The sequence below is a fragment of the Scomber japonicus genome, chromosome 8 (assembly GCF_027409825.1).
Source record: "Scomber japonicus isolate fScoJap1 chromosome 8, fScoJap1.pri, whole genome shotgun sequence".
NCBI lineage: Eukaryota > Metazoa > Chordata > Actinopteri > Scombriformes > Scombridae > Scomber > Scomber japonicus.
The window spans coordinates 21,997,812-22,011,854 of NC_070585.1; the positions used below are offsets into that span (position 1 = coordinate 21,997,812).

General features: G+C 38.2%; 1 protein-coding gene across 1 annotated transcript; it reads left to right on the forward strand.

Moving 5' to 3' along the window:
• The first annotated feature begins 1,592 nt into the window (after nt 1-1,592).
• sfxn5b (sideroflexin 5b) lies at nt 1,593-12,246 on the forward strand. Its single transcript, XM_053324043.1, has 14 exons — nt 1,593-1,722; nt 4,398-4,466; nt 4,903-4,980; nt 5,161-5,187; nt 5,304-5,358; nt 5,453-5,478; nt 5,650-5,703; nt 5,940-5,996; nt 6,467-6,532; nt 6,865-6,955; nt 7,807-7,922; nt 8,175-8,260; nt 9,990-10,107; nt 10,350-12,246. The coding sequence occupies exons 1-14, from the start codon at nt 1,666-1,668 to the stop codon at nt 10,425-10,427; spliced, it is 978 nt and encodes a 325-aa protein (XP_053180018.1). The 5' UTR covers nt 1,593-1,665; the 3' UTR covers nt 10,428-12,246.
• Nucleotides 12,247-14,043: the final 1,797 nt, after the last annotated feature.

The window sequence follows — 14,043 nt, forward strand, 5'->3', positions numbered from 1 at the left end:
ATGAAATAAAGAAAGTTTCTGACTTGTCATTGAGGTGTCTTCAGTAAGATTGTAACTAATGGACAACATCCTGCTCACTGAAGAATATCTGCTGTAGCAACACTTATTTCTCTCCACTAGAGAGCACTCCTCCATTATGGATTCTGCCCTTTCTTTGCACACTTTGATTTATCAGATCCACTAGATATTTAAATTGATGGCCCCATAGACCACATCCCATTTCATATCTCATTTATTAGAGATAATGTTATAAATGAAGTGAACATATTGCCTGTGCACTGCTACACTACTTTCATCTCTCACATTTTTACACATAAGATTAGTTCATACATGACTAGAATTACTCAGTCTGTGAAAACAGATGTAATATTTCTTCTGTGGATCTGGAGGAGCTTCATTAAATCTGTGAAATATATCTTCATGATGTCATCTCAATTTGAGCGTGGAGACTTCAAATATGTAACAGAAAGCCTATGTAGAGTTTGAAAGATGTTGGAGTTCACAAGGCACAGAAGCTCTAATGGCTCTATGGCTTTGGGTTGCATTATGGGAGTTGTAGGATCCAGCATTTTTGGAGCTTGACACAACTATAGGGAGTTAAAGTAAGGAAATCAAACAAATCACTAGCTTTAATCTTTCTATTACTTCTTAAAACTGTTAAAACAAACTGATGTTTACTTTGAATGTTTTTACTGATTTTACTCTTGTATTGCTTTAATAATCAACTGGTTTCAAAAGGTGCCATACAAATAAACTTTATTATTATTTGTATGATATCTCTGCCTCCTTTTGCATCACTTTTTTTCAAAAACAATATGCCCCTCATATCCCCAAACTTTATGAAAGTGCAGGAGTACTTAATTTAGTGGAGCATCCCTTTTGAAGTGGCAATCTGCAAAATCTTCAGGGTCTAAAAACCAGACTGCTCAGTTTCAGATAAAAGATGGACCCATTAGTGCTAAAGTTGTAAGAAGAGTAAAGTTGTCTCTCCTATGCTATTTTTCATCCCTCACACAAGTCTGTAAGTGTGTAATGAGCATTAAAGCCTCTTGTTGAGCATGAAATAGTTTTAGAAATTAGGCTGAAATACACTTTTATGAGTTGGCCTTTTTGTGTAATGAAATGTTTTATGCTTTTTGCTGCACTTTGAGGTGAATGTCATGGATAAGATGTGCAATATGATGAGGGTTCATAATAATGTGAATGACTGTACACATTAAATAGACTTTAGTCAACTGGAAAAGCCCCTGGCTGCTGTATGACAGGAGCATAATGGAAGTGTCTTCTGTGATGAAAAGATAATCACGTTATCTTGCTCCTGGATGTTTGTCTTTTAAAGAATAATCATCATGTCACATACGTGTGCACCTGAACGCAGGCCAGGGGTACACATCTTTCTTCAGGCCACACCTCTCCACATATAATTAACTGTTATCTCTGCCAAGATCAATCCGAACAGTTATGCAATAGCTTTCACTTTATCGATTATTTGGGATGTGTAGTCATGCGCTTCAACTTTGCCAGTGTTAACGTAAACTAGACGACTACATATCCCGACAGGCAATGCGGCTCATCGCTTCACTATAGTTGCACATTGAATGTACTTCGCTCCACTTGGAAACCCGGTCATGATTCAGTTCATTAATAAATAAATAGTTCGGTGTCATGGCGGAATCTGCAGAGTGTCCTGTTTTCCAGCTCGGGAGACCCCGATACGACCAGGTGAGTGATCGTTATCCTGCAGTAAATATACATTAATGACATGTTGTTCTTAAGCTTTTCGGGTGAAAAACAGCCCCATCCTCCCCTCTCCTCTCCCTCTCTCCTCTGCTCTGATCTAATCTGGATGCTGCCACTTTGTAGCGAAAGTTGCCTTTCATCTGCGATCCGTTTCTTTGTTGGCTGTTTTAAAACTAAAGCAACTTTCAACTGTTAATGAACTTCTGAGCGTAATTGGGTTAGTTTTGCAGTAATTGATGGTTTATTAGTTGGAGCGGTTATTAATCGGCGGTGTCACATCGCTGTTTGTCATCTCTACACTGACAAGCTTTTACCCGCTTTGCCTCGGCGCTGCTCCGCACAACATTATAGCGATCAGATATCTGGAGCCTTCAGTTTATTAATATCTTACTGTATTTTTTTTTCATTTTGTCTTTAAAGTCTCAGCTCTTATATATTTAGGATATCATTTTGCACATGAATCCAGTGCAAATCACACTTTAAAGTAACAAGCTAAAGTGTCCCCTCCCCTCCACCCCCCCACCGCAGACCTGTGATCGAGATTAATGGGGCTGTCCATCCTTATCTGAAGCCCATTACTCAATTTTCCGTCTTCAGAAAATCATTTGCATTGGTCAGCCCTGAAAGATAATGTGACCTTCACAGTCAACTGAGATGGCACATTAACCGAGGCTGCAGAGACTCACGTTAGTTAGATCACACTTAAATTTCCAACATTTGTCTGTTCAATGCTATTTATTAATCTGCAGCTAGAGACAATTATTTACCTGATGTTGCAAAGAGCAAAGTCCATATTTATTGTATTTGTGTGAATAAGTAACTTAACTTTTTTTGGACGTGTCATTGTTTCATCTGGTATGAATATGCAACATGAATAAAACAGATAATTATCTTTTAAAGCACAAAGAGCTCAAAGGGAAGCAACTTGTATTTTATTTCCAGCCGCTGTGGCAGAGCACACAATTAACAGTGGATATTACATGGTTTACTGCAAGCCTAAATAACAGGAAGAGAGTAGCTAATTCATCCTTGTTTACCAGCTAATATATATAGTTACTGGTAGGGAACCTCTTAATTTTCCATCTGGCACCTGCAGTTCACATCAGCGTTGATAAAGGTGCTGTAACAATTCCACTTCCTTGCGTCAAAGCAGTAAAAATTAGGCCAGTCCTTGAATCAGCATAAATCTTACTGGGGTTGTCTGTGCTCTCTGCCGAGCTCCATCTCTGCCCGCCTTGTTGTGTGCTCTCCAGGGAGCTGAAACTCATGCATAATTAAAGCTCACATGGATCCTCTCTTCACACGACTCTTACAAAACGGCACTGCAGCACATATGGCCCGTCAGAGGAGGAGGCATGTGATGGAGAAACGGCAAACTGAGATGAGAGGGTGTATCCGCAATCTTTGGGAAGGTTGTTTCCAGTCTTTTCAATTAGGATATGCTGGAATGATAATTAAAAAAAATACTGTAGGAAAAGATTTGTTCCACTGTCTTTCCACTGTACTACCCGGCCTTCATTACTGATAAATGTCTCAGAGGGAATCTGATTGAAGCTGCCATGTTTTTGTCCATCTGGTTTGCCAAAGAGACTCTTGGCATGAAGCGCCACTGGGCCTTTTCAGACTGTTGGCACACACACGTAGCAATTGGCATTCTGATGTAGACAGTGGAGGGAACAGAAAACAGGACCAACAGCACAGAGTCTGGCTTTGTAGGAATGAGCTTGGTGAATGTAAACTTTCTGGGGTCTTTGCACAAGTTCATCTAAAGGGGAACATTTTCTCCTTCTCATCTCAGCAGCATTTTTGTATAATATTACATTGAGATTGGGAGATATTTAACCTCAGACAGTATTACAGCTCAGAACTTCTCATAGCAGTATTTAGAAGTATCAGTTTACTCATCTTTCATTAACATAACCTGGATGTGTGTCTGGATCCAAGCTCAAAGGTCGACTTATTAATGATTTGGAGCTTTTGACTGCATCTCATGGTTCACAGTTTCCACCTTGACCTCCATGTGGAGACTTCATAAATCAAAATGATAATCACAGATAAGTTGACGGCTGTGGCTCTGACTGAGGACACCAAGGTCATGTCCTCAGTCTTGTTTCCAATTTGGATATTTAAATGACCTGAGAAGGAGTTCACATTGGAGGATGAGTATGATAGTTGCTAAAAGTGACTGTTTTTGACCAAAAGTATAGTAAAGATTTTGGTATTACTAGAATTATATTATTTGAAACAGCATTTAGACCATCATGTAGAGAGGTAACATTTACTGAGAATATAACTGAACTTTTAAAATCATTAATACAAGGTAATGTGAATCAGTTTTGTGAGAGTTAGTTTTTTCAAACACCGCTTAGGGGGTTGTAGTTTGACCTCAGTATTTCTGGTATCCTGGGATCCTGTTGAATATATTTAACACTCTATGAAGCAATAAATTGTGCTTACAAGAAATATTATAAATACATAAATATTTACCACTTCATATCAACAGGGGCTTTGGAAAGAACAATATTTTTTAGGAATTTAAGTCAGCAATGATGATTAGTTCAGGGGACTTGTGTGAAAATTATCCATTCACAGAGGGGAGGATGTTTTTCTGTCCCCATGTGTCTGCTTTCATTAACAATTAACTTTGTCTTTTCTAGGGTTCATTCCTAGGCCGTCTGAGACACTTTGTTGAGATCATTGACCCGCGTACCCTGTTTGTGTCCGAGGTAAAGTCTGTAGACTCTGTATACATGTAGATGTATGCACACAGAGTCATTTCAATACAAAGCTTTTACTTTAATGCAGTATTTATAGTATTTTTGTATGTATCATTAACACAAGCTGCCATTCCTGCCTGGTGATATATATCAAACTAGAATGCCTGTATATTTGTTGTACTTTGGTAAAGGTGTCACATAACCAATGACTAAATATTTCCTGATTGAATGAACAAATCCAAGAAATATTTAGCAGATTAACCAATAATGAATGTTATTTTACATTTTCTTTCTTTATTAAATGACAAAAAGAGTGTGTGGATAAACTGACATTTTCAGAGTAAGGTATTGAGAAAAACATTGCGTGTGTGTACTGTAGTAACAGAGATGATAACCAGCGTTATTCATGCTGCTTAACTTATATTCTAATAATGCTTTTATGTAGACACGGCTGAAAGAATGCATCAAGCTCCTTGATGATTACAAACATGGCACACTTCCACCTGGAGTTTCTGATCTTCAGGTGAGTCTTTAATGGATGTTGATGTGACAGAGTAGAGAGTATGTTAAAGTGTAGCATCATAACATCTGTTTCTGAAGCAAATTCTGATTCTTATTAGTTAATTGTAGTAACAGTGAGGAGTTCATGAATGTCTCACAGCAAGTGTTCCCTTTTTTTTACATGCATGGTGTGCCTTTGCAGCTGTGGGAAGCCCAGAAGGTCAAGCAGGTAAGTGACTCAGCCTGTCGTAAGTTACCCCAGTTTAACTGCACTAGAACTTAACATGCAGTAGAGTCTCTGGGCTCCTGGCAGCATGAGGATGATGTCATGCTCTCTGCACGCAGGCCATCATTCATCCTGACACAGGAGAGAAGATCTTCATGCCATTTCGAATGTCAGGTATGACCTCAGATGAAGATCTTTGCCTTAAGTAGTTAAATTTGGTCCATTTTGTCATCATTTGTACACTGAAAACCATTTCTCCACTGCGCAGGTTATGTACCATTTGGAACACCAATTGTAAGTTCCATATAAAAATAAAACATTTGAATCATTTAATCATGAAGTGTGTCATGAAACTGACTTGGCTACATGGATATCCATTTACATGCTCATGTTTGGGGATAGATGAAATGAACTTTGGACTTATTTTGCCTCAAAAATAAGCTCTTATTCCCTGGTTTCATCTAGGTCATTGGCCTTCTTCTCCCCAATCAGACAGTGGTGTCTACCATTATATGGCAGGTACTGTAAATTAACATTAGTATTGTAAAACCATTTATTATCCATTTTGCACATCTGGTAAGTGCAGTTTTCATGGTGTGCTTACAATGCTTTCCCATTGGAATAAGGAAATCTCTATCTATCTATCTATCTATCTATCCACCCATCCTGCTGCCCTCTGTCCTTTCCTTCATTTTTTCTTGGGTTTGTTCCTTTAACTCTTATCCCTCCTTTATTTCCTTCCTCCTTTTCAACAGTGGCTGAATCAGAGTCACAATGCCTGTGTGAACTATGCCAACCGCAACGCCACAAAGGTAGGACCTGCTGTGATCTCTGTCAGGGGCGTCATGCATCATGCATAATGTTCACACCTAAGCGGTTACCAGTAATGTTAAACCACTGATGTAAAGTCAATAAAAAATAAGGAATTTCTGAAACTCAGAAAAAAAGTAATTTTTGTACTCCTTTTCATTCAAGTCATACTGTTTTATAACATAAGCTGAGACTGGTTATTCATACCTCACGCTGCCGTTAACACAACTGCAATTTTCAACAACTCTACACGACGTCCACAGCTGTGCAGCTGTGCGGCTCTATAAGCGCTACAGCTGCTGCTATGCAGTGCTTTCTATAGCTGGAAGGAACCAAGATGCACAGGGACTGTGTGTAGTGGGTCGATTTAAATATGAATAAACATATTTAGAAAAGGGATTTTTGTTTATATACTATATTATTATTAATGCTTATTAAAACACCTATTAAAACACTTCTCCTCCCTCCTCAGCCTACACCAACATCCAAGTTTCTTCAAGGCTATGTCGGAGCTGTGTCAAGTGCTGTGTCTATTGCAGTGAGTGCTTCTTCTTCAGTGATATTAACATCCTCTTTAACTTTACAGAAATTACATCTTTGTTTTTTGTGAATGTTATCTGCCCATGACTGAGAGCTCTGTCGTTAGATCTGCACACCATAGCAGTCGTAATATTATATCTACATAGTGTAAAACGATAATGCTAGAAATTAATCAATAATAGAGAATTAAAAAAAAGATTTTTTACTAAAAACAAAAAAGACGCAATTAACAAAAATAGAAATGAATAAATAAGACCACTGTAGTTTGCACTGAGTTGTTACCGGTACATTTATTTTTGTAATATTTTAAAATGTTGCTGTGTTTTATAGGTGGGACTGAATGTGCTGATTCAGAAGGCCAACAAGTTGAGCCCTGCCACCAGAATGATAATACAGAGATTGGTCCCCTTCCCAGCTGTTGGTAGGTTTTCAAAGAAACCTGTGTAAGGGTCACGTTATCACGGGGGTCATTATGTGGCCCCCTGGTGGTAGGAGTCACAACATCATACTCTGATTTCATACTTTATTTCCTATGAGTGTGTCGTTTCAAAGCTTGTTGTTTGCACAAGATCATTATTTCATTTTTGTGCAAAAACAGTTTTTTTTATAGTGTTTTGCAGCAATGAACTGTACACCAGCTGTAGTTTATCAAGTTTATCAAGTGGTTTACAAATTAAGTAATTTATGAAAGGGGACATGACATGCTTTTTCAGATTTTCATTTATATACTGCTATGATGTCAGATGTTTATGTTGAACACTGTCAAAAATCCAAAACTTGAAGTCAAAAGCCAGGGTTTTAGCCTGTAAGTTAACTCTACTTCCCCATCAAACTGAAATCAAATTGTTCACACACACCCACAAACAGCCATCCATAGCCTTTGCTAAGGTTCTCAACATTTCCCACTAGCATATTTAAGATCAGATTCCGGCTCCAACATGTACGGATGTAATTGACAAGTTTACATTTTCAGTAAAGAAGGAGAAAACTAAGTGAAATCCTAGTACTTATGTTTGTTGATGTAGCCTCCGGCCAGAAGTCTGTCAAGGGGCAGCTTCCAGGAGTTGAGGAGTTTATTCTTAAGTGGAATTTATGCTAAGATATAACAGCAGAGCCCCAGAATATAAATATGGACCTGTAAATGTGCATGATACGTCCCCTTTAAAGAAGATTTCTCTCCTCTATACTATCGCTAACTAGTGTTCAGTATCTGTTCTTGTTTTATGGAAATGTCTTGACGAGTGAAATCTGCCTTTTTGTCTCCACCCTCAGCTAGTGCAAACATTTGTAACGTGGGCCTGATGAGACACAATGAGCTGTCTGAAGGTATTGATGTGCTGGACAACAATGGCAATGTGGTGGGCTCCTCCAAAATTGCTGCAAGACATGTGAGTGGCTTTTTTTCGCTTACTCAGCATGCTTGTTACTTGACTGCTCTGAATTTATTTATACCATAGACGTGTGCTCTTTTTCAGTAAATTGAAAATGTGATGGTGGCTGATAATGGGAAAAATGCATCATTTCCTGTTCAGCTCCTGTCACTCAGCAGCCATCTGATCTCATGAAAGAGAAAATTAAATCCAACTCATTGCAGTGCTGGAAATGAAGCGTGTGCACAATGTTCTCATCTCTTTCCCCAGGCGATCACGGAGACTGCCTTCACACGTGTGGTCCTCCCGATGCCAATCTTTGTCCTGCCCCCCTTAATCATGTCCTACCTAGAGAGGTTTGTAGAGTTAAAGTGCATTGTTTGGAATTTTTAATAACTACAACTATTTATTTATTACTTTCATTATTGATTAATCAGCATATATTTATTTTAATTAATTGATTCATCATTTAATCTTATTGTTTGAGAAACCAAAGATATTTTGTTTATTGTATTTTTAAGAAAACCAGGAAATATTCACATTTGAAAAGCTGTACATGAATACATTTTTGACGTGTGCTTGAAAAGTTACTTAAACAATTAACTGATGAACCAAAATCTTGCGCATTACTGTAATTTTATGTCCAATGACTAATCCATTAATTCATTTCAGCTGTATTTGTTCATATGCTGAATGAAACCATGACATTGTTTCAGATAAGGCTTATAATTCACAGGCTTTTTGACAGCTTGCATAGTGGAATAAATCAAAAATTTTATGTTCTAAAACTATAAAAGTTACACAAGTTGCTGTGACCAAGCTGGCAGTTAGAGTGTAGGTGTATTCAGACAAAAGTAGCTACTTATCTTAATTTAGAAATTGGTTAGAATGAAAACAATGTTACATGTGTGAGACTGTTCTCATAGTACCACTAATGCTTTGATCGAAATGCTAACGTCAGCATGCTAACATGCGTAAAGTGACAATGTTAAGGTGTTGATGTTTATCAGATATGATGTTTACCATGTTCACCATCATAGTTAAGCATGTGCTTAAAAGCACCATTGACTGAAAATACGGATGGACTATACGTCTTCTCTACCGCTAAGCAAAAGTGAAGCCAAAATGTCTCTTTTCCTGGTGTTGACATCTTGTTTCCATGATATCACACTCCCTTTCTTATCATTAAATAACCAATTAAAAACACTTATGGCAAAAATAAGCACTTGCACAAAAATCCTACACATCCTGTTTAAATTAGTGAAAACATCTTAGATTTTTTAGTTTGACTCACGTTCCATCTGCTAACATTGAGGGGGTGGGACGAGAGGTTTTCACTTCACCTTGGCTGTCATGACATCCATATTTATTTACAGTCAATGGTGAGCACAGAACTAAAAGTACAGCTGCTGGTAATGCTTGAGGAAGGGTGGGTGGTGATCATCCAGTATTTGTTTAAATATTTCATCTGGACCAATCTGAGACAGACTAATCTCTAGAGCTGCTAGCATGATTAATAAAAAGCACATTACTTGTAAGGGTATGATTATTATTACCACAATCTTGTACAAAAGTGCTAGAATATAATTATTTATAAACATTATTCTGCATGAATAAATGAAATTGATATTTTCAAAGGCAGCTGTGGAGAAGAGTTTAATTCTGATGCTTTATTCTTTTCTGTTGTCTGAATACTATAAATATCTGTGTGTACTCAACGACATCTGTTGTGCCCCTAAGAGCTTCTCATACATTCATTCTGTAGGCCATTGCAGCAAGAGAAAATGTAAGAAATGTGATTATTAAAGGTAATAACTTAGCACAATTTCCATTCAAATATTAAATTGAAGATGAAGAATTTTGGATGTCTAAAAGAGGAACAGCAGTCTGATTCATACCCAGAACTGGAACTTTCACACACAGTTGAATTTCTCACCCACTAATTGTGCGAAATAGCTCCCCCAAATCTTAACGTGATATTTTTCTTTAGATCCAAAAATAACTTCCGGCTTCTGCAGCAGTCTTCTGGGATCGATCCACACAGCTTGCTCACGTTTCCTTCTATCACTATCTTGACTTCTATAGGATGCGATTCCTGCAGAGCAACCGCAGATTATTGCTGCCCATCCACAGCGTTGTGTGCCTGGTTACCTTTGCCCTCTCCCTGCCTTTGGCCATCAGCCTGTTCCCACAGATGTCTCAGGTACAGTATAGACTTTCAGTTCGGTCTCTTCTGCTGCTTATTCAAGGCCAGATGGCTCAAGGAGCAGCTGAGAAGAAATTTAAATTACATATACACCGCTTGACATTCACAGCCCCGGCCCACAGGCTTCACCTCTTCCAACGTCTAATTAAAAGTCTGACTGATTTTCAAGGCTTAAAGACAGACTCAGAGAGCTAAAATTGTACCTTCAGTCTTTTTTTGTTTTTTTTTTGTTTTTGCAGATTGAGGTGTCTCGCCTTGAGCCGGAGATCGCCATGGCAACAGATTGCAAAGTGTTGACCTACAACAAGGGTTTATGATGGATGATATGGTGAGGGAGAGGAGATGAGAGGACAGGGAGCGAGAATGGAAATGAGGCTGCAATGTAAAAAAACCCCAGGGTTCCTCTTCTCGACAGGTTCGGTATTTTCTGCTGCATACTGTAATTGAAGCAGAGTCTGTAGATCATTGTGTACTAAGCCAGGGTTTCTCCACCTGTTTATCACACCACCAGTTGTCCAGTCAGGTTTCCTCTGAGCTTTTGAGATTATCCCCCTTTCTTGTTGTTTTTAAGAACACAAATGAGCTCTGTATGTAGAAATTATGATATATTTAAAATCAGTTTTTTAAATTTATACAATACTGTGTTTCTCACACAACTTTATATTTTACCAACCATGTAATGGTTGTTCAAGTATATTTTGACCAATTTAAACAATGGAAAAGGTTAATTATTTCAGTTTAAACCTGCAATAGCTGATTTTTTGGCCACTTAGGAAAGCAAAAACAAGCTAAAAAAAAGGTATCACCTTTTAAGTTTATGTGATGAACTTTTTAGCAAACAGCTGCCTATTTACACACACCCAGCAGATTCAGAGCAACATTAGCATTCAATTGGAGTCATGAGGTCATCAGGTGAACATAAGTCTGATATTCACTCTCCTTTATTTGGTTTTCAACAACCCCTGAGAATTATATCCATCTCTTCAGCTGCTAAATGCTCCTCTGTGTTTATCACCTAGTCGCTAACTGCATCTGTCTGCTGTTTGGTGCTGAGCAGGTAGTGTAAAGTGGGGTTTTAAAGCCTTTCTGCTGAAAATATCTGCATTCTGTGGCCACAAAGGATGCTGATGACAGTGCTCAGTTAAGTATTGGGCCAGAAAACAAAAACAATGCACTGAGAGATGCTGTAAAGCTCTTAAGGGTGGAGGGCAACTGTAGCGTTTGGTGATAATTGCTTAAGAATACTCTACTATGTGATTCATTGTTAAATTAAAAATATTGTTTGTAGCTGCTTTAATGCTATCCTTTGCATCATCAGGAACAGCACATGTTCATAGTGCATTTCTGTTGCTAGTTATCTGCTGTCACATAGACTCGATATATATGCAGTAATCTTATATTGAGCTATATACAGTATGTGTATGTGTGAGTTATGGGTCGGACTGTCAGAAGGAGCCTTAACAAAAAGCTCCCTCACAAGTATATCTTTGATCTGTGGGGGACACTGCAATAACCAATAGGCCTATATTAGTCTTAGAAAGCTCCCGGGACCATGTCCACCTGTCATGTGACAGGGTAAGGAAACTCTGGTCTGACCAGGCTGTGGTGCTGATATATTCTGTATAATGAGAAAAATGATGAGGGGTTGACATACTGTAGGAATGGATTTCTGTGGGAAAATATTGCAAAGTATACTTGTCTGAGTAGCTTGTGGGGAAAACCTGGAGACTGTACTGTAGATGTGTCACCTTACACACTTTTTAAAATTGGTAAATGGCAGTTGATTACATGCCAAGTATTTTAACCCTAATAATGTGAAACAACATACAGCGTGCTACTGTCTTCGTATTTTTTCTTACCATAGCCAAATATTTTGACTTTCCTTCTTAACTGGTAGGAAGGACATTTTACTCTAGTTCTGACTGTTTGTTAAACCACTGTTGTTTTCCTATAATGAATTACTTCTTTTGCACAATATTTTGGAGATATAACGTATATATTATTCTACTAATGATGAAGTAGTGTTTTTAATTCTTTGTACTGTATAAGATTTATGAAATGTTTGCTAATCAAAACAATGTGAAACAGTTGTCTATTATTATATTATTTGACAAAATATATATAATAAATACTCTTTCTGCATTTTCTACGTCTACATTAGTTTTTATTTTTCTCTTAAATTTGATGTTTGCTTTAGTTGAACTGTGTTCACTGATGGAAACAACCACTTAACGCACGCTGTTCCGTCTACGGGACGGGACGGATGTTAGGAGGTAGCCACAAGTTCTTCTGAATGTTTTAAACACCAACCCTTAAACATATATATTCATGCCGTACATCGTTGGAAAGCTTAGATTGTCCTGATTCATTCAAGACCACTCACGACTTATATGGTTGCTCACAGCCGTAATAGTATTAGCGATTAGCTCGGCTAGCCACTCAGCTAAGTAAGAAAAGCTATAATGCTACATACCTTCAAAGTCTTCCCTTTATCCACAACGATCATCTTATGACTCAGCACTTTCTGTACAGCTCGCCAAATATCCATTCTTGTGAAATATGAAATCCGTTTCCATAAAACCGGAATACTTTCCTCAATATGTCCATGTATTTAGTCCAACACGTAACGTAATAACACAAATAACAAACCACATACGGTCCGTTTACGTCATTTCCTGACCTGCACGTCCATCTCAGAGTACACGTGACTAGATGTTTACGACCGTGAGCCTCTCCTGCTTCTGACGACACCACACACAAGCCAATCGGTGTTTAGGATTAGGCAGTACATGTCTCCAAAGCCAATGAGGACATGTGACCGACAACAATGACGACATGGCTTTGATTGACTGCTGTTCTAGCCTATGGAAATATTCGGTGAAATGAAGTTGATAACCTTTAAGCCAATAGTCAGAGGTTTCCAACGGTGTATGACCTATGACACTAAGCTATTACGTTTGGCTGTCCATAAACAAACTCCAAGCGCAACCGGCGTGCGCCCTGTGCGTAAAAGAGTTGAACCATATATCTTTACGCACTCTGCATTTTTCTTCGACTTAACATATGACTTATATCAAAATAAACAGATAGATATGGCCAAACAAAAAAATATGGTTATATGTAATAATAATATTAATAATAATAATAATATGGTGTCAGCTTTCGTTAGAGACCAAGATTTTGATTGTAGGCAAAGGGATGTGAAGTTATAGGTGTTTGATTGCGGTTATACAGCTTTGGTAACCAAGTGTCCATTTGGAGCCTCCAAAAAGGACCTGAGGAACACGCATGGACATACCTGTTGAAAAATAAAAATTCATCTTTTGGTCTTTTGACTCCAAATTTGGACTGCATGAAGCCAAGACATGTGGCTGTGGCCTCATTGTGTCTATATCCTGCTGAGAGGCCCCTGAATGTCTGTACACATGTCATTGTAAAGGCAAACCTATGGGCGAGTAAACAACCCCATCATTGTAACCTCTGCCACTCTTTGTCAGTAAGTCACAGAATCACACAGACACTTTTACAAGAATCCTGAGAGTGTTTCCTTTCCAATGATACCAGACACATCTCAAACTATGTGGGATCTGTGCTGCTCACAACTTGGGCATGTCGTTTAGGCTAACAGCATAAAAAACAGGGGCGTGTGTTAAGTGGTTAAATTTAATGATTTGGGGTTTATTTTCTTCTATTTGTCTTGATTCCTCTGACTGAAAATCATCTATTTTTAAAGAATTATTATAAGGTTTATTAAAACGATAATGTACAGTATTTTAGACAGCTCTGAGGGCTGTATTTTAAATCATGAATGTGTCCAGAGGGTAAATGATGCAGTCATTAATGATATTTGAAGGGAGCCGGTGGTTATTTCATGCATCCGCCGCTAGGGGTCGCCGCTGCGTCTCAGACATTAAAACGTCAGTTCAGGGTTGA

What these genes read in the sequence shown, in the direction of transcription:
- sfxn5b (XM_053324043.1), top strand. Translation starts at nt 1,666, where the DNA reads ATGGCGGAATCTGCAGAGTGTCCTGTTTTCCAGCTCGGGAGACCCCGA. An exon ending in CCAACCGCAACGCCACAAAG is followed by an intron (nt 5,997 to 6,466) that starts GTAGGACCTGCT and finishes CTCCCTCCTCAG; the next exon opens with CCTACACCAACATCCAAGTT. An exon ending in ATCATGTCCTACCTAGAGAG is followed by an intron (nt 8,261 to 9,989) that starts GTTTGTAGAGTT and finishes TGACTTCTATAG; the next exon opens with GATGCGATTCCTGCAGAGCA.